Source organism: Oncorhynchus keta, unplaced genomic scaffold, assembly GCF_023373465.1.
Source record: "Oncorhynchus keta strain PuntledgeMale-10-30-2019 unplaced genomic scaffold, Oket_V2 Un_contig_12993_pilon_pilon, whole genome shotgun sequence".
NCBI classification, from domain to species: Eukaryota; Metazoa; Chordata; class Actinopteri; order Salmoniformes; family Salmonidae; genus Oncorhynchus; species Oncorhynchus keta.
In genome coordinates this window covers 181,556-202,105 of record NW_026278079.1, presented here as the reverse complement: position 1 = coordinate 202,105, position 20,550 = coordinate 181,556, and the positions used below count along the sequence as shown (strand labels likewise).

The 20,550-nt window shown below is 44.0% G+C and overlaps 1 protein-coding gene and 1 long non-coding RNA gene across 2 annotated transcripts in view; one reads left to right on the top strand and one right to left on the bottom strand.

The window, feature by feature from the left end:
• Positions 1-20,517, bottom strand: part of LOC118382261 (ankyrin-3-like) — a 47,670-nt gene extending 27,153 nt beyond the window's left edge. Inside the window, exon 1 of the mRNA XM_052501259.1 lies at positions 20,422-20,517. Within this exon, the coding sequence (XP_052357219.1) occupies positions 20,422-20,457 (36 nt within the window). The 5' untranslated portion in view covers positions 20,458-20,517. The remainder of the gene's footprint in view (positions 1-20,421) is intronic.
• On the top strand, positions 15,784-19,691 carry LOC127918063 (uncharacterized). The gene is made up of 4 exons (XR_008098648.1): positions 15,784-15,875; positions 15,960-16,195; positions 16,828-16,907; positions 19,626-19,691. It is a non-coding gene; the product is annotated as an uncharacterized LOC127918063 (long non-coding RNA).
• Positions 20,518-20,550: the final 33 nt, after the last annotated feature.

Sequence of the window (20,550 nt, the reverse complement as noted above, 5' to 3'; positions counted from 1 at the left end):
CTGTAGAATGTTAAACTAGAGGTTACTGTCTCTGTAGAATGTTAAACTAGAGGTTACTGTCTCTGTAGAATGTTAAACTGTTACTCTCTGTAGAATGTTAAACTAGAGGAGGTTACTGTCTCTGTAGAATGTTAAACTAGAGGTTACTGTCTCTGTAGAATGTTAAACTAGAGGTTACTGTCTCTGTAGAATGTTAAACTAGAGGAGGTTACTGTCTCTGTAGAATGTTAAACTAGAGGAGGTTACTGTCTCTGTAGAATGTTAAACTAGAGGAGGTTACTGTCTCTGTAGAATGTTAAACTAGAGGAGGTTACTGTCTCTGTAGAATGTTAAACTAGAGGAGGTTACTGTCTCTGTAGAATGTTAAACTTTAAGAGGAGGTTACTGTCTCTGTAGAATGTTAAACTAGAGGTTACTGTCTCTGTAGAATGTTAAACTAGAGGAGGTTACTGTCTCTGTAGAATGTTAAACTAGAGGAGGTTACTGTCTCTGTAGAATGTTAAACTAGAGGAGGTTACTGTCTCTGTAGAATGTTAAACTAGAGGAGGTTACTGTCTCTGTTGTTAAACTAGTTACTGTCTCTGTAGAATGTTAAACTAGAGGAGGTTACTGTCTCTGTAGAATGTTAAACTAGAGGAGGTTACTGTCTCTGTAGAATGTTAAACTAGAGGAGGTTACTGTCTCTGTAGAATGTTAAACTAGAGGAGGTTACTGTCTCTGTAGAATGTTAAACTAGAGGAGGTTACTGTCTCTGTAGAATGTTAAACTAGAGGAGGTTACTGTCTCTGTAGAATGTTAAACTAGAGGAGGTTACTGTCTCTGTAGAATGTTAAACTAGAGGAGGTTACTGTCTCTGTAGAATGTTAAACTAGAGGAGGTTACTGTCTCTGTTACTGTCTCTGTAGAATGTTAAACTAGAGGAGGTTACTGTCTCTGTAGAATGTTAAACTAGAGGAGGTAGAATGTTAAACTGTACTGTCTCTGTAGAATGTTAAACTAGAGGAGGTTACTGTCTCTGTAGAATGTTAAACTAGAGGAGGTTACTGTCTCTGTAGAATGTTAAACTAGAGGAGGTTACTGTCTCTGTAGAATGTTACACTAGAGGAGGTTACTGTCTCTGTAGAATGTTAAACTAGAGGAGGTTACTGTCTCTGTAGAATGTTAAACTAGAGGAGGTTACTGTCTCTGTAGAATGTTAAACTAGAGGAGGTTACTGTCTCTGTAGAATGTTAAACTAGAGGAGGTTACTGTCTCTGTAGAATGTTAAACTAGAGGAGGTTACTGTCTCTGTAGAATGTTAAACTAGAGGTTACTGTCTCTGTAGAACGTTAAACTAGAGGAGGTTACTGTCTCTGTAGAATGTTAAACTAGAGGAGGTTACTGTCTCTGTAGAATGTTAAACTAGAGGAGGTTACTGTCTCTGTAGAATGTTAAACTAGAGGAGGTTACTGTCTCTGTAGAATGTTAAACTAGAGAGGATTACTGTCTCTGTAGAATGTTAAACTAGAGGAGGTTACTGTCTCTGTAGAATGTTAAACTAGAGGAGGTTACTGTCTCTGTAGAATGTTAAACTAGAGGAGGTTACTGTCTCTGTAGAATGTTAAACTAGAGGAGGATACTGTCTCTGTAGAATGTTAAACTAGAGGAGGTTACTGTCTCTGTAGAATGTTAAACTAGAGAGGTTACTGTCTCTGTAGAATGTTAAACTAGAGGAGTCTCTGTTAATGTTAAACTAGTCTGTCTCTGTAGAATGTTAAACTAGAGGAGGTTACTGTCTCTGTAGAATGTTAAACTAGAGGAGGTTACTGTCTCTGTAGAATGTTAAACTAGAGGAGGTTACTGTCTCTGTAGAATGTTAAACTGTTACTGTCTCTGTAGAATGTTAAACTAGAGAGGAGGTTACTGTCTCTGTAGAATGTTAAACTAGAGGAGGTTACTGTCTCTGTAGAATGTTAAACTAGGAGGTTACTGTCTCTGTAGAATGTTAAACTAGAGGAGGTTACTGTCTCTGTAGAATGTTAAACTAGAGGAGGTTACTGTCTCTGTAGAATGTTAAACTAGAGGAGGTTACTGTCTCTGTAGAATGTTAAACTAGAGGAGGTTACTGTCTCTGTAGAATGTTAAACTAGAGGAGGTTACTGTCTCTGTAGAATGTTAAACTAGAGGAGGTTACTGTCTCTGTAGAATGTTAAACTAGAGGAGGTTACTGTCTCTGTAGAATGTTAAACTAGAGGTTAGGTTACTGTCTCTGTAGAATGTTAAACTAGAGGAGGTTACTGTCTCTGTAGAATGTTAAACTAGAGGAGGATACTGTCTCTGTAGACTGTCTCTGTAGAATGTTAAACTAGAGGAGGTTACTGTCTCTAGAGGTTACTGTCTCTGTAGAATGTAGAGGAGGTTACTGTCTCTGTAAATGTTAAACTAGAGGAGGTTACTGTCTCTGTAGAATGTTAAACTAGAGGAGGTTACTGTCTCTGTAGAATGTTAAACTAGAGGAGGTTACTGTCTCTGTAGAATGTTAAACTAGAGGAGGTTACTGTCTCTGTAGAATGTTAAACTAGAGGAGGTTACTGTCTCTGTAGAATGTTAAACTAGAGGAGGTTACTGTCTCTGTAGAATGTTAAACTAGAGGAGGTTACTGTCTCTGTAGAATGTTAAACTAGAGGAGGTTACTGTCTCTGTAGAATGTTAAACTAGAGGAGGTTACTGTCTCTGTAGAATGTTAAACTAGAGGAGGATACTGTCTCTGTAGAATGTTAAACTAGAGGAGGTTACTGTCTCTGTAGAATGTTAAACTAGAGGAGGTTACTGTCTCTGTAGAATGTTAAACTAGAGGAGGTTACTGTCTCTGTAGAATGTTAAACTAGAGGAGGTTACTGTCTCTGTAGAATGTTAAACTAGAGGAGGTTACTGTCTCTGTAGAATGTTAAACTAGAGGAGGTTACTGTCTCTGTAGAATGTTAAACTAGAGGAGGTTACTGTCTCTGTAGAATGTTAAACTAGAGGAGGTTACTGTCTCTGTAGAATGTTAAACTAGAGGAGGTTACTGTCTCTGTAGAATGTTAAACTAGAGGAGGTTACTGTCTCTGTAGAATGTTAAACTAGAGGTTACTGTCTCTGTAGAATGTTAAACTGTTACTGTCTCTGTAGAATGTTAAACTAGAGGAGGTTACTGTCTCTGTAGAATGTTAAACTGTTAAACTAGAGGAGGTAGAATACTGTACTGTCTGTAGAATGTTAAACTAGAGGAGGTTACTGTCTCTGTAGAATGTTAAACTAGAGGTTACTGTCTCTAGAATGTTAAACTAGTTACTGTCTCTGTAGAATGTTAAACTGGAGGAGGTTACTGTCTCTGTAGAATGTTAAACTAGAGGAGGTTACTGTCTCTGTAAATGTTAAACTAGGAGGATACTGTCTCTGTAGAATGTTAAACTAGAGGAGGTTACTGTCTCTGTAGAATGTTAAACTAGAGGAGGTTACTGTCTCTGGAGAATGTTACACTAGAGGAGGTTACTGTCTCTGGAGAATGTTAAACTAGAGGAGGTTACTGTCTCTGTAGAATGTTAAACTAGAGGAGGTTACTGTCTCTGTAGAATGTTAAACTAGAGGAGGTTACTGTCTCTGTAGAATGTTAAACTAGAGGAGGTTACTGTCTCTGTAGAATGTTAAACTAGAGGAGGTTACTGTCTCTGTAGAATGTTAAACTAGAGGAGGTTACTGTCTCTGTAGAATGTTAAACTAGAGGAGGTTACTGTCTCTGTAGAATGTTACACTAGAGGAGGTTACTGTCTCTGTAGAATGTTAAACTAGAGGAGGTTACTGTCTCTGTAGAATGTTAAACTAGAGGAGGTTAAACTAGAGTTACTGTCTCTGTAGAATGTTAAACTAGAGGAGGATACTGTCTCTGTAGAATGTTAAACTAGAGGTTACTGTCTCTGTTAAACTAGTTACTCTCTGTAGAATGTTAAACTAGAGGAGGTTACTGTCTCTGTATAATGTTAAACTAGAGGAGGTTACTGTCTCTGTAGAATGTTACACTAGAGGAGGTTACTGTCTCTGTAGAATGTTAAACTGAGGAGACTGTCTCTGAGGTTACTGTCTCTGTAGAATGTTAAACTAGAGGAGGTTACTGTCTCTGTAGAATGTTAAACTAGAGGAGGTTACTGTCTCTGTAGAATGTTAAACTAGAGGAGGTTAGTCTCTGTTACTGTCTCTGTAGAATGTTAAACTAGGAGGTTACTGTCTCTGTAGAATGTTAAACTGGAGGAGGTTACTGTCTCTGTAGAATGTTAAACTAGAGGAGGTTACTGTCTCTGGAGAATGTTAAACTAGAGGAGGTTACTGTCTCTGTAGAATGTTAAACTGGAGGAGGTTACTGTCTCTGTAGAATGTTAAAGTTGAGGAGGATTACTGTCTCTGTAGAATGTTAAACTAGAGGAGGTTACTGTCTCTGTAGAATGTTAAACTAGAGGAGGATACTGTCTCTGTAGAATGTTAAACTAGAGGAGGTTACTGTCTCTGTAGAATGTTAAACTAGAGGAGGTTACTGTCTCTGTAGAATGTTAAACTAGAGGAGGATACTGTCTCTGTAGAATGTTAAACTAGAGGAGGTTACTGTCTCTGTAGAATGTTAAACTAGAGGAGGTTACTGTCTCTGTAGAATGTTAAACTAGAGGAGGTTGTCTCTGTAGAATGTTAAACTAGAGGAGGTTACTGTCTCTGTAGAATGTTACACTAGAGGAGGTTACTGTCTCTGTAGAATGTTACACTAGAGGAGGTTACTGTCTCTGTAGAATGTTAAATAGAGGAGGTTACTGTCTGTAGAATGTTACACTAGAGGAGGTTGTCTCTGTAGAATGTTACACTAGAGGAGGTTACTGTCTCTGTAGAATGTTAAACTGCTACTGTCTCTGTAGAATGTTAAACTCCCCTGTCTCTTTGTTAAACTGGTAGGTTACTCTCTGTGGTTAAAGTCCTGGAGGAGGTTACTGTCCTCCTCATAATGTTAAACTGGAGGAGCTGTCTCTGAGGTCTAATTACTGTCTCTGTAGAATGTTAACACCTGTTCTGTCTCTGTAGAATGTTAAACAGTGGAGATGTCTCTGTAGATATGTTAAACTAGAGGTTACTGTCTCTGTAGAATGTTAAACTAGAGGAGGATACTGTCTCTGTAGAATGTTAAACTAGTCTGTCTCTGTAGAAAAAAGGAGGTATGCTGCATTTACACTAGAGGAGGTTACTGTCTCTGTAGAATGTTACCTAGAGGAGGTTGTCTGTAGAATGTTACTAGAGGAGGTTGTCTGTAGAATGTTAAACAGAGGAGTCGTCTGTGAATGTTACACTAGAGGAGGTCTGTCTGTAGAATGTTACACTAGAGGAGGTTGTCTGGAGAATGTATGTCCTGGGTAATCACCCCCGTCTTTGTCTGGGATTCTCCTTGGGTCTCCCTCCCATTAGGGCTGTCTGAGGTCAATCTGTCTACCCCCTAGCCATTAAACTGTGATGTAGAGATTCTAGAGCCCCCTGGAGCCATCAGACTGCTGAACAAGTCTTCTCACCCCCAAGCCATCAGACTGCTGTGAGATTTCACACAGACTATGTTCCCCCAATACCATCAGACTGACTGAACAGCTTCTACATCTCCAAGCCATGTAGACTGCTGAACAGCTCTGGGACCCCTCAAGCCATCAGACTGCTGAACAGCTTCTACCCCCAAGCCATTAGACTGCTGAACAGCTTCTACCCCAAGCCATCAGACTGCTGAACAGCTTCTACCCCCAAGCCATCAGACTGCTGAACAGCTTCTACCCCCAAGCCATCAGACTGCTGAACAGCTTCTACCCCCAAGCCATCAGACTGCTGAACAGCTTCTACCCCCAAGCCATCAGACTGCTGAACAGCTTCTACCCCCAAGCCATCAGACTGCTGAACAGCTTCTACCCCCAAGCCATCAGACTGCTGAACAGCTTCTACCCCCAAGCCATTAGACTGCTGAACAGCTTCTACCCCCAAGCCATCAGACTGCTGAACAGCTTCTACCCCAAGCCATCAGACTGCTGAACAGCTTCTACCCCCAAGCCATCAGACTGCTGAACAGCTTCTACCCCCAAGCCATCAGACTGCTGAACAGCTTCTACCCCCAAGCCATCAGACTGCTGAACAGCTTCTACCCCCAAGCCATTAGACTGCTGAACAGCTTCTATCCCCAAGCCATCAGACTGCTGAACAGCTTCTACCCCAAGCCATCAGACTGCTGAACAGCTTCTACCCCCAAGCCATCAGACTGCTGAACAGCTTCTACCCCCAAGCCATCAGACTGCTGAACAGCTTCTACCCCCAAGCCATCAGACTGCTGAACAGCTTCTACCCCCAAGCCATCAGACTGCTGAACAGCTTCTACCCCCAAGCCATCAGACTGCTGAACAGCTTCTACCCCCAAGCCATCAGACTGCTGAACAGCTTCTACCCCCAAGCCATCAGACTGCTGAACAGCTTCTACCCCCAAGCCATCAGACTGCTGAACAGCTTCTACCCCCAAGCCATCAGACTGCTGAACAGCTTCTACCCCCAAGCCATCAGACTGATGAACAGCTTCTACCCCCAAGCCATCAGACTGATGAACAGCTTCTACCCCCAAGCCATCAGACTGATGAACAGCTTCTACCCCCAAGCCATCAGACTGATGAACAGCTTCTACCCCCAAGCCATCAGACTGATGAACAGCTTCTACCCCCAAGCCATCAGACTGATGAACAGCTTCTACCCCCAAGCCATCAGACTGATGAACAGCTCATCAAATTGCTTCCTGGACTATTTATATTGATTCCTTTACAATTAATTTCTTTATCATATTGTTTTACACTCGGATATGCACACACACACACACACACACACACACACACACACACACACACACACACACACACACACACACACACACACACACACACACACACACACACACACACACACACACACACACACACACACACACACACACACACAAACACCCACTCGTAGATAGACACACTTCCACACTCTTCATCTGTTGCTGCTACTCTGTTTATTTTATATCCTGATTGTCACTTTTACCCCGACCCACATGATCACACTGTATTACCTCAATTACCTCAACTACCTGGTGCCCCTGCACATTGACTCTGTACTGGTACTTTCTGTATATAGCCATGTTATTCCCTGGTACGTCCTGTATATAGCCATGTTGTTACCTGGTACTTCCTGTATATAGCCATGTTATTCCCTGGTACTTCCTGTATATAGCCATGTTATTACCTGGTACTTCCTGTATATAGCCATGTTATTACCTGGTACTTCCTGTATATTGCCATGTTATTACCTGGTACTTCCTGTATATTGCCATGTAATTAGCTGGTACTTCCTGTATATAGCCATGTAATTACCTGGTACTTCCTGTATATAGCCATGTTATTACCTGATACTTCCTGTATATAGCCATGTTATTACCTGATACTTCCTGTATATAGCCATGTTATTGCCTGATACTTCCTGTATATAGCCATGTTATTACCTGATACTTCCTGTATATAGCCATGTTATTACCTGATACTTCCTGTATATAGCCATGTTATTACCTGATACTTCCTGTATATAGCCATGTTATTACCTGATACTTCCTGTATATAGCCATGTTATTACCTGATACTTCCTGTATATAACCATGTTATTACCTGATACTTCCTGTATATAGCCATGTTATTACCTGATACTTCCTGTATATAGCCATGTTATTACCTGATACTTCCTGTATATAACCATGTTATTACCTGATACTTCCTGTATATAGCCATGTTATTACCTGATACTTCCTGTATATAGCCATGTTATTACCTGATACTTCCTGTATATAACCATGTTATTACCTGGTACTTCCTGTATATAGCCATGTTATTACCTGATACTTCCTGTATATAGCCATGTTATTACCTGATACTTCCTGTATATAACCATGTTATTACCTGATACTTCCTGTATATAGCCATGTTATTACCTGATACTTCCTGTATATAGCCATGTTATTACCTGATACTTCCTGTATATAACCATGTTATTACCTGGTACTCCCTGTATATAACCATGTTATTACCTGGTTCGATTCCCGGGACCACCCATACGTAGAATGTATGCACACATGAAAAGTCGCTTTGTTATTACCTGGTACTTCCTGTATATAACCATGTTATTACCTGATACTTCCTGTGTATAGCCATGTTATTACCTGATACTTCCTGTATATAGCCACGTTATTACCTGATACTTCCTGTATATAGCCATGTTATTACCTGGTACTTCCTGAAAAGTATATAGCCATGTTATTACCTGATACTTCCTGTATATAGCCATGTTATTACCTGGTACTCCCTGTATATAGCCATGTTATTACCTGATACTTCCTGTATATAGCCTCATAATTGTTTTTATTGTGGTACTATTTCCTTTTTTATTTAGAAAATATTTGTCTTACTTTTGAAACTCTTCACAGTAGGGAACCGGATTGTAAGAAAGCATTTCACTGTAAAGTCTACACCTGTTGTATTCGGCGCATGTGACCAATAACATTTAAGTGATGTGTTCTATTATGACTGTTTGCAATGCCTCTGGTCAGAGTGGCCTCTGATTGTTCTAGACAACGGTCTTCATTACATACCGAGACCCAAGCATGCAGCTGGTCTGGCAGTGTTGTCCTGGTTACCAGTATTGTACAGCATCATGACAGGGGTTGGGCTCTCTGAGGGGACTTTACAGTTACTAGAGCCAAGCATGCAGCTGGTCTGGCAGTGTTGTCCTGGTTACCAGTATTGTACAGCATCATGACAGGGGTTGGGCTCTCTGAGGGGACTTTACAGTTACTAGAGCCAAGCATGCAGCTGGTCTGGCAGTGTTGTCCTGGTTACCAGTATAGTACAGCATCATGACAGGGGTTGGGCACTCTGAGGGGACTTTACAGTTACTAGAGCCAAGCATGCAGCTGGTCTGGCAGTGTTGTCCTGGTTACCAGTATTGTACAGCATCATGACAGGGGTTGGGCTCTCTGAGGGGACTTTACAGTTACTAGAGCCAAGCATGCAGCTGGTCTGGCAGTGTTGTCCTGGTTACCAGTATAGTACAGCATCATGACAGGGGTTGGGCTCTCTGAGGGGACTTTACAGTTACTAGAGCCAAGCATGCAGCTGGTCTGGCAGTGTTGTCCTGGTTACCAGTAAAGTACAGCATCATGACAGGGGTTGGGCTCTCTGAGGGGACTTTACAGTTACTAGAGCCAAGCATGCAGCTGGTCTGGCAGTGTTGTCCTGGTTACCAGTACAGTACAGCATCATGACAGGGGTTGGGCTCTCTGAGGGGACTTTACAGTTACTAGAGCCAAGCATGCAGCTGGTCTGGCAGTGTTGTCCTGGTTACCAGTACAGTACAGCATCATGACAGGGGTTCTGTGTGGGGTTCTCTGTGCTGTTTCTCCACAACTGAAGCATGTGTTTCAGACATAAGGAAGTGGATGGCTGCAAACTTTCTACTATTAAACTCGGACAAAACAGAGATGCTTGTTCTAGGTCCCAAGAAACAAAGAGATCTTCTGTTGAATCTGACAATTAATCTTAATGGTTGTACAGTCGTCTCAAATAAAACTGTGAAGGACCTCGGCGTTACTCTGGACCCTGATCTCTCTTTTGAAGAACATATCAAGACCATTTCGAGGACAGCTTTTTTCCATCTACGTAACATTGCAAAAATCAGAAACTTTCTGTCCAAAAATGATGCAGAAAAATTAATCCATGCTTTTGTCACTTCTAGGTTAGACTACTGCAATGCTCTATTTTCCGGCTACCCGGATAAAGCACTAAATAAACTTCAGTTAGTGCTAAATACGGCTGCTAGAATCCTGACTAGAACCAAAAAATTTGATCATATTACTCCAGTGCTAGCCTCTCTACACTGGCTTCCTGTCAAAGCAAGGGCTGATTTCAAGGTTTTACTGCTAACCTACAAAGCATTACATGGGCTTGCTCCTACCTACCTCTCTGATTTGGTCCTGCCGTACATACCTACACGTACGCTACGGTCACAAGACGCAGGCCTCCTAATTGTCCCTAGAATTTCTAAGCAAACAGCTGGAGGCAGGGCTTTCTCCTATAGAGCTCCATTTTTATGGAACGGTCTGCCTACCCATGTCAGAGACGCAAACTCGGTCTCAACCTTTAAGTCTTTACTGAAGACTCATCTCTTCAGTGGGTCATATGATTGAGTGTAGTCTGGCCCAGGAGTGGGAAGGTGAACGGAAAGGCTCTGGAGCAACGAACCGCCCTTGCTGTCTCTGCCTGGCCGGTTCCCCTCTTTCCACTGGGATTCTCTGCCTCTAACCCTGTTACGGGGCTGAGTCACTGGCTTGCTGGGGCTCTCTCGTGCCGTCCCTGGGGGGGGGTGCGTCACCTGGGTGGGTTGATTCACTGTTGTGGTCGGCCTGTCTGGGTTGCCCCCCTTGGGTTGTACCGTGGCGGAGATCTTTGTGGGCTATACTCGGCCTTGTCTCAGGATGGTAAGTTGGCGGTTGAAGATATCCCTCTAGTGGTGTGGGGGATGTGCTTTGGCAAAGTGGGTGGGGTTATATCCTTCCTGTTTGGCCCTGTCCGGGGGTGTCCTCGGATGGGGCCACAGTGTCTCCTGACCCCTCCTGTCTCAGCCTCCAGTATTTATGCTGCAGTAGTTTATGTGTCGGGGGCTAGGGTCAGTTTGTTATATCTGGAGTACTTCTCCTGTCCTATTCGGTGTCCTGTGTGAATCTAAGTGTGCGTTCTCTAATTCTCTCCTTCTCTCTTTCTTTCTCTCTCTCGGAGGACCTGAGCCCTAGGACCATGTCCCAGGACTACCTGACATGAGGACTCCTTGCTGTCCCCAGTCCACCTGGCCATGCTCCTGCTCCAGTTTCAACTGACCTGAGCCCTAGGACCGTGCCCCAGGACTACCTGACATGAAGGCTCCTTGCTGTCCCCAGTCCACCTGACTGTGCTGCTGCTCCAGTTTCAACTGTTCTGCCTTATTATTCGACCATGCTGGTCATTTATGAACATTTGAACATCTTGGTCATGTTCTGTTATAATCTCTACCCGGCACAGCCAGAAGAGGACTGGCCACCCCACATAGCCCGGTTCCTCTCTAGGTTTCTTCCTAGGTTTTGGCCTTTCTAGGGAGTTTTTCCTAGCCACTGTGCTTTTACACCTGCATTGTTTGCTGTTTGGGGTTTTAGGCTGGGTTTCTGTACAGCACTTTGAGATATCAGCTGATGTACGAAGGGCTATATAAATAAATTTGATTTGATTTGATTTGGAGGAAACATGTGTCTGAAAAGCCTAAGGTGGTAAACTGCTGTAAACACCAAAGCTTCATCCTAAAAAGCATGGACCCTACCGATTCAGCAGGTAGCTAGAGGATAATGAGATCAGACCACATAAAGCATGGACCCTACCGATTCAGCCGGTAGCTAGAGGATAATGAGATCAGACCACATAAAGCATGGACCCTACCGATTCAGCCGGTAGCTAGAGGATAATGAGATCAGACCACATAAAGCATGGACCCTAACGTTTCAGCGGGTAGCTAGAGGATAATGAGATCAGACCACATAAAGCATGGACCCTAACGATTCAGCCGGTAGCTAGAGGATAATGTGAGAATGCTGTTCATCGACTACAGCTCGGCATTCAACACCATAGTACCCTCCAAGCTCGTCATCAAGCTCGAGACCCTGGGTCTCGACCCCGCCCTGTGCAACTGGGTACTGGACTTCCTGAAGGGCCGCCCCCAGGTGGTGAGGGTAGGTAACAACATCTCCTCCCCTCTGATCCTCAACACTGGGGCCCCACAAGGGTGCGTTCTGAGCCCTCTCCTGTACTCCCTGTTCACCCACGACTGCGTGGCCATGCACGCCTCCAACTCAATCATCAAGTTTGCGAACGACACAACAGTGGTAGGCTTGGTTACCAACAACGACAAGACGGCCTACAGGGAGGAGGTGAGGGCCCTCGGAGTGTGGTGTCAGGAAAATAACCTCACACTCAACGTCAACAAAACTAAGGAGATGATTGTGGACTTCAGGAAACAGCAGAGGGAACACCCCCCTATCCACATCGATGAAACAGTAGTGGAGAGGGTAGCAAGTTTTAAGTTCCTCGGCATACACATCACAGACAAACTGAATTCACAGACAGCATCGTGAAGAAGGCGCAGCAGCGCCTCTTCAACCTCAGGAGGCTGAAGAAATTCGGCTTGTCACCAAAAGCACTCACAAACTTCTACAGATGCACAATCGAGAGCATCCTGGCGGGCTGTATCACCGCCTGGTACGGCAACTGCTCCGCCCTCAACCGTAAGGCTCTCCAGAGGGTAGTGAGGTCTGCACAACGCATCACCGGGGGCAAACTACCTGCCCTCCAGGACACCTACACCACCCGATGTTACAGGAAGGCCATAAAGATCATCAAGGACATCAACCACCCGAGCCACTGCCTGTTCACCCCGCTATCATCCAGAAGGCGAGGTCAGTACAGGTGCATCAAAGCTGGGACCGAGAGACTGAAAAACAGCTTCTATCTCAAGGCCATCAGACTGTTAAACAGCCACCACTAACATTGAGTGGCCGCTGCCAACACACTGACACTGACTCCAGCCACTTTAATAATGGGAATGGATGGGAAATGATGTAAATATATCACTAGCCACTTTAAACAATGCTACCTTATATAATGTTACTTACCCTACATTATTCATCTCATATGCATACGTATATACTGTACTCTATATCATCGACTGCATCCTTATGTAATACAGGTATCACTAGCCACTTTAACTATGCCACTTTGTTTACATACTCATCTTATATGTATATACTGTACTCGATACCATCTACTGTATGCTGCTCTGTACCATCACTCATTCATATATCCTTATTTACATATTCTTTATCCCCTTACACTGTGTATAAGACAGTAGTTTAGGAATTGTTAGTTAGATTACTTGTTGGTTATTACTGCCTTGTCGGAACTAGAAGCACAAGCATTTCGCTACACTCGCATTAACATCTGCTAACCATGTGTATGTGACAAATAACATTTGATTTGATTTGATTTGACTATGGTCAGAAGTAGTGTACTACTAACCCATAGGACTCTGGTCAGAAGTAGTGCACTACTAACCCATAGGACTCTGGTCAGAAGTAGTGTACTACTAACCCATAGGACTCTGGTCAGAAGTAGTGTACTACTAACCCATAGGACTCTGGTCAGAAGTAGAGCACTACTAACCCATAGGACTCTGGTCAGAAGTAGTGCACTACTAACCCATAGGACTCTGGTCAGAAGTAGTGCACTACTAACCCATAGGACTCTGGTCAGAAGTAGTGCACTACTAACCCATGGACTCTGGTCAGAAGTAGTGCACTACTAACCCATAGGACTCTGGTCAGAAGTAGTGCACTACTAACCCATGGACTCTGGTCAGAAGTAGTGCACTATGTAGGAAACGTACATTCTGCCTGGTAATCAAACTGTGAAAATAGGAAGTTAACTACTATGACTGGGTCTGTGAGAAGGTCAGCTGATGTTCTTTTCGTGAGAACTACCAGGAACGACCCTAACCCCAACTACCAGGAACGACCCTAACCCGAACTACCAGGAACGACCCTAACCCAAACTATCAGGATCTACCAGGAACGACCCTAACCCCAACTACCAGGAACGACCCTAACCCGAACTACCAGGATCTACCCTAACCCTAACTAGCAGGACCTACCCTAACCCTAACTACCAGGAACGACCCTAACCATAACTACCAGGAATGACCCTAACCCAAACTATCAGGATCTACCAGGATCTACCCTAACCCTAACTACCAGGAACGACCCTAACCCCAACTACCAGGAACGACCCTAACCCGAACTACCAGGAACGACCCTAAACAAAACTACCAGGAACGACCCTAACCCTAACTACCAGGATCTACCCTAACCCTAACTAGCAGGACCTACCCTAACCCTAACTACCAGGAACGACCCTAACCATAACTACCAGGAACGACCCTAACCCAAACTATCAGGATCTACCAGGAACTACCCTAACCCTAACTACCAGAATCTACCAGGAACTACCCAAACCCTAACTACCAGGAATGACCCTAACCCTAACTACCAGGATCTACCCTAACCCAAACTACCAGGATCTACCCTAACCCTAACTAGCAGGACCTACCCTAACCATAACTACCAGGATCTACCCTAACCCTTACTACCAGGATCTACCCTAACCCTAACTAGCAGGACCTACCCTAACCATAACTACCAGGATCTACCAGGAACTACCCTAACCCTAACTACCAGGAACTACCGTAACCATAACTACCAGGATCTACCAGGAACGACCCTAATCCTAACTACAAGGATCTACCAGGAATGACCCTAACTACCAGGATCTACCAGGAACGACCCAAACCCTAACTATCAGGAACGACCCTAACCCTAACTACCAGGAATGACCCTAACCCTAACTACCAGGAATGACCCTAACCCTAACTACCAGGAATGACCCTAACCCTAACTACCAGGATCTACCCTAACCCTAACTACCAGGATCTACCAGGAACGACCCAAACCCTAACTACCAGGATCTACCAGGAACGACCCTAATCCTAACTACAAGGATCTACCAGGAATGACCCTAACTACCAGGATCTACCAGGAACGACCCAAACCCTAACTATCAGGAACGACCCTAACCCTAACTACCAGGAATGACCCTAACCCTAACTACCAGGAATGACCCTAACCCTAACTACCAGGAATGACCCTAACCCTAACTTTCAGGAACGCCCTAACCCTACCTACCAGGATCTACCCTAACCTTAACTACCAGGATCTACCCTAATCCTAACTACCAGGACCTACCCTAACCCTTACTACCAGGAACTAAATTACTATTATTTCACTGTCCACCTCTCTCCAATCTCCCTCCCACTGTAGTCAGGTGATATACATCTCTCTCTAATCTCCCTCCCACTGTAGTCAGGTGATATACATCTCTCTCTAATCTCCCTCCCACTGTAGTCAGGTGATATACATCTCTCTCTAATCTCCCTCCCACTGTAGTCAGGTGATATACACCTCTCTCTAATCTCCCTCCCACTGTAGTCAGGTGATATACACCTCTCTCTAATCTCCCACTGTAGTCAGGTGATATACACCTCTCTCTAATCTCCCTCCCACTGTAGTCAGGTGATATACACCTCTCTCTAATCTCCCTCCCACTGTAGTCAGGTGATATACACCTCTCTCTAATCTCCCACTGTAGTCAGGTGATATACACCTCTCTCCAATCTCCCACTGTAGTCAGGTGATATACATCTCTCTCTAATCTCCCAATGCAGTCAGGTGATATACATCTCTCTCTCTAATCTCCCACTGTAGTCAGGTGATATACACCTCTCTCTAATCTCCCACTGTAGTCAGGTGATATACACCTCTCTCTAATCTCCCACTGTAGTCAGGTGATATACACCTCTCTCTAATCTCCCACTGTAGTCAGGTGATATACACCTCTCTCTAATCTCCCACAGTAGTCAGGTGATATACACCTGTCTCCAATCTCCCTCCCACTGTAGTCAGGTGATATACATCTCTCTCCAATCTCCCTCCACTGTAGTCAGGTGATATACACCTCTCTCCAATCTCCTACTGTAGTCAGGTGATATACACCTCTCTCTAATCTCCCACTGTAGTCAGGTGATATACACCTCTCTCCAATCTCCCACTGTAGTCAGGTGATATACACCTCTCTCCAATCTCCCACTGTAGTCAGGTGATATACATCTCTCTCTAATCTCCCTCCCACTGTAGTCAGGTGATATACACCTCTCTCTAATCTCCCTCCCACTGTAGTCAGGTGATATACATCTCTCTCTAATCTCCCACTGTAGTCAGGTGATATACACCTCTCTCCAATCTCCCACTGTAGTCAGGTGATATACATCTCTCTCTAATCTCCCACTGTAGTCAGGTGATATACATCTCTCTCTAATCTCCCTCCCACTGTAGTCAGGTGATATACACCTCTCTCTAATCTCCCACTGTAGTCAGGTGATATACATCTCTCTCTAATCTCCCTCCCACTGTAGTCAGGTGATATACACCTCTCTCTAATCTCCCTCCCACTGTAGTCAGGTGATATACACCTCTCTCCAATCTCCCACTGTAGTCAGGTGATATACACCTCTCTCTAATCTCCCACTGTAGTCAGGTGATATACATCTCTCTCTAATCTCCCTCCCACTGTAGTCAGGTGATATACACCTCTCTCTAATCTCCCACTGTAGTCAGGTGATATACATCTCTCTCCAATCTCCCACTGTAGTCAGGTGATATACATCTCTCTCCAATCTCCCACTGTAGTCAGGTGATATACACCTCTCTCCAATCTCCCTCCCACTGTAGTCAGGTGATATACATCTCTCTCTAATCTCCCACTGTAGTCAGGTGATATACACCTCTCTCCAATCTCCCACTGTAGTCAGGTGATATACATCTCTCTCTAATCTCCCACTGTAGTCAGGTGATATACACCTCTCTCTAATCTCCCTCCCACTGTAGTCAGGTGATATACACCTCTCTCTAATCTCCCTCCCACTGTAGTCAGGTGATATACATCTCTCTCTAATCTCCCACTGTAGTCAGGTGATATACACCTCTCTCCAATCTCCCACTGTAGTCAGGTGATATACACCTCTCTCCAATCTCCCTCCCACTGTAGTCAGGTGATATACATCTCTCTCTAATCTCCCACTGTAGTCAGGTGATATACACCTCTCTCCAATCTCCCTCCCACTGTAGTCAGGTGATATACATCTCTCTCCAATCTCCCACTGTAGTCAGGTGATATACATCTCTCTCTAATCTCCCTCCCATTGTAGTCATGTTATATACATCTCTCTCCAATCTCCCACTGTAGTCAGGTGATATACACCTCTCTCCAATCTCCCACTGTAGTCAGGTGATATACACCTCTCTCCAATCTCCCACTGTAGTCAGGTGATATACACCTCTCTCTAATCTCCCACTGTAGTCAGGTGATATACACCTCTCTCCAATCTCCCACTGTAGTCAGGTGATATACATCTCTCTCTAATCTCCCACTGTAGTCAGGTGATATACACCTCTCTCCAATCTCCCACTGTAGTCAGGTGATATACATCTCTCTCTAATCTCCCACTGTAGTCAGGTGATATACACCTCTCTCTAATCTCCCTCCCACTGTAGTCAGGTGATATACATCTCTCTCCAATCTCCCACTGTAGTCAGGTGATATACATCTCTCTCCAATCTCCCACAGTAGTCAGGTGATATACATCTCTCTCTAATCTCCCTCCCACTGTAGTCAGGTGATATACATCTCTCTCCAATCTCCCACTGTAGTCAGGTGATATACATCTCTCTCCAATCTCCCACTGTAGTCAGGTGATATACATCTCTCTCCAATCTCCCACTGTAGTCATGTGATATACACCTCTCTCTAATCTCCCTCCCACTGTAGTCAGGTGATATACACCTCTCTCTAATCTCCCACTGTAGTCAGGTGATATACATCTCTCTCTCTAATCTCCCACTGTAGTCAGGTGATATACATCTCTCTCCAATCTCCCACTGTAGTCAGGTGATATACACCTCTCTCTAATCTCCCACTGTAGTCAGGTGATATACACCTCTCTCTAATCTCCCACTGTAGTCAGGTGATATACACCTCTCTCTAATCTCCCACTGTAGTCAGGTGATATACACCTCTCTCTAATCTCCCACTGTAGTCAGGTGATATACATCTCTCTCCAATCTCCCACTGTAGTCAGGTGATATACACCTCTCTCTAATCTCCCTCCCACTGTAGTCAGGTGATATACACCTCTCTCCAATCTCCCACTGTAGTCAGGTGATATACACCTCTCTCCAATCTCCCACTATAGTCAGGTGATATACACCTCTCTCTAATCTCCCACTGTAGTCAGGTGATATACACCTCTCTCCAATCTCCCACTGTAGTCAGGTGATATACATCTCTCTCTAATCTCCCTCCCACTGTAGTCAGGTGATATACACCTCTCTCTAATCTCCCTCCCACTGTAGTCAGGTGATATACATCTCTCTCTAATCTCCCACTGTAGTCAGGTGATATACATCTCTCTCTAATCTCCCACTGTAGTCAGGTGATATACATCTCTCTCTAATCTCCCACTGTAGTTAGGTGATATACACCTCTCTCTAATCTCCCTCCCACTGTAGTCAGGTGATATACATCTCTCTCCAATCTCCCACTGTAGTTAGGTGATATACACCTCTCTCCAATCTCCCACTGTAGTCAGATGATATACATCTCTCTCTAATCTCCCACTGTAGTCAGGTGATATACATCTCTCTCCAATCTCCCACTGTAGTCAGGTGATATACATCTCTCTCCAATCTCCCACTGTAGTTAGGTGATATACACCTCTCTCCAATCTCCCACTGTAGTCAGATGATATACATCTCTCTCCAATCTCTCCAATCTCCACTGTAGTCAGGTGATATACATCTCTCTCCAATCTCCCACTGTAGTCAGGTGATATACATCTCTCTCCAATCTCCCACTGTAGTCAGGTGATATACATCTCTCTCCAATCTCCCACTGTAGTTAGGTGATATACACCTCTCTCCAATCTCCCACTGTAGTCAGATGATATACATCTCTCTCTAATCTCCCACTGTAGTCAGGTGATATACATCTCTCTCCAATCTCCCTCCCACTGTAGTCAGGTGATATACATCTCTCTCCAATCTCCCACTGTAGTCAGGTGATATACATCTCTCTCTAATCTCCCTCCCACTGTAGTCAGGTGATATACACCTCTCTCCAATCTCCCACTGTAGTCAGGTGATATACATCTCTCTCCAATCTCCCACTGTAGTCAGGTGATATACATCTCTCTCCAATCTCCCACTGTAGTCAGGTGATATACATCTCTCTCCAATCTCCCACTGTAGTCAGGTGATATACATCTCTCTCCAATCTCCCACTGTAGTCAGGTGATATACATCTCTCTCTAATCTCCCACAGTAGTCAGGTGATATACATCTCTCTCCAATCTCCCACTGTAGTCAGGTGATATACATCTCTCTCCAATCTCCCACTGTAGTCAGGTGATATACATCTCTCTCCAATCTCCCACTGTAGTCAGGTGATATACATCTCTCTCCAATCTCCCACTGTAGTCAGGTGATATACATCTCTCTCTAATCTCCCACAGTAGTCAGGTGATATACATCTCTCTCCAATCTCCCACTGTAGTCAGGTGATATACATCTCTCTCCAATCTCCCACTGTAGTCAGGTGATATACATCTCTCTCCAATCTCCCACTGTAGTCAGGTGATATACATCTCTCTCCAATCTCCCTCCCACTGTAGTCAGGTGATATACACCTCTCTCTAATCTCCCACTGTAGTCAGGTGATATACACCTCTCTCTAATCTCCCTCCCACTGTAGTCAGGTGATATACATCTCTCTCTAATCTCCCAATGTAGTCAGGTGATATACACCTCTCTCCAATCTCCCACTGTAGTCAGGTGATATACACCTCTCTCTAATCTCCCACTGTAGTCAGGTGATATACACCTCTCTCCAATCTCCCACTGTAGTCAGGTGATATACATATTAATATCTACTACAGTAACATCCCTGTTAATATCTACTACAGTAACATCCCTGTTAATATCTACTACAGTAACATCCCTGTTAATATCTACTACAGTAACATCCCTGTTAATGTTAATATCTACTACAGTAACATCCCTGTTAATATCTACTACAGTAACATCCCTGTTAATATCTACTACAGTAACATCCCTGTTAATATATACTACAGTAACATCCCTGTTCATATCTACTACAGTAACATCCCTGTTAATATATACTACAGTAACATCCCTGTTAATATCTACTACAGTAACATCCCTGTTAATGTTAATATCTACTACAGTAACATCCCTGTTAATATCTACTACAGTAACATCCCTGTTAATATCTACTACAGTCATGTCCCCCACAGTAACACACTAATATAAAACAGTCTTTTCCCTTATCTCTGAGTCATTCCGGGGTCCTTAGCTGAAATCTAAGCCCCTGCCACACAATGCGTCATGGTGCTGCAGCATGCTTGTCCTCTGTCCCGTCCCGTAAACACTGTACCATCTATTACCCTGACACTGGTCCATCTCTCAGCCCTGAGTCACAACACAACACCAGCCACATTCCTACAGTCAGAACTAATGAGTAGTGATGCAGAGAGTGAAACAGTACAAAGTAATTTAATGTCAACACTTACTGCTCCTAGCAACTCTGCTCCCTCCTCCACTGCCATTTTCCCTGTTTGAGAGTGACACCGGAGTCGTCAATTAGCAGCGCAGGGATTGGCCCAAGCAGAGAGACATTATATCAGCGCTAAAAATACCTG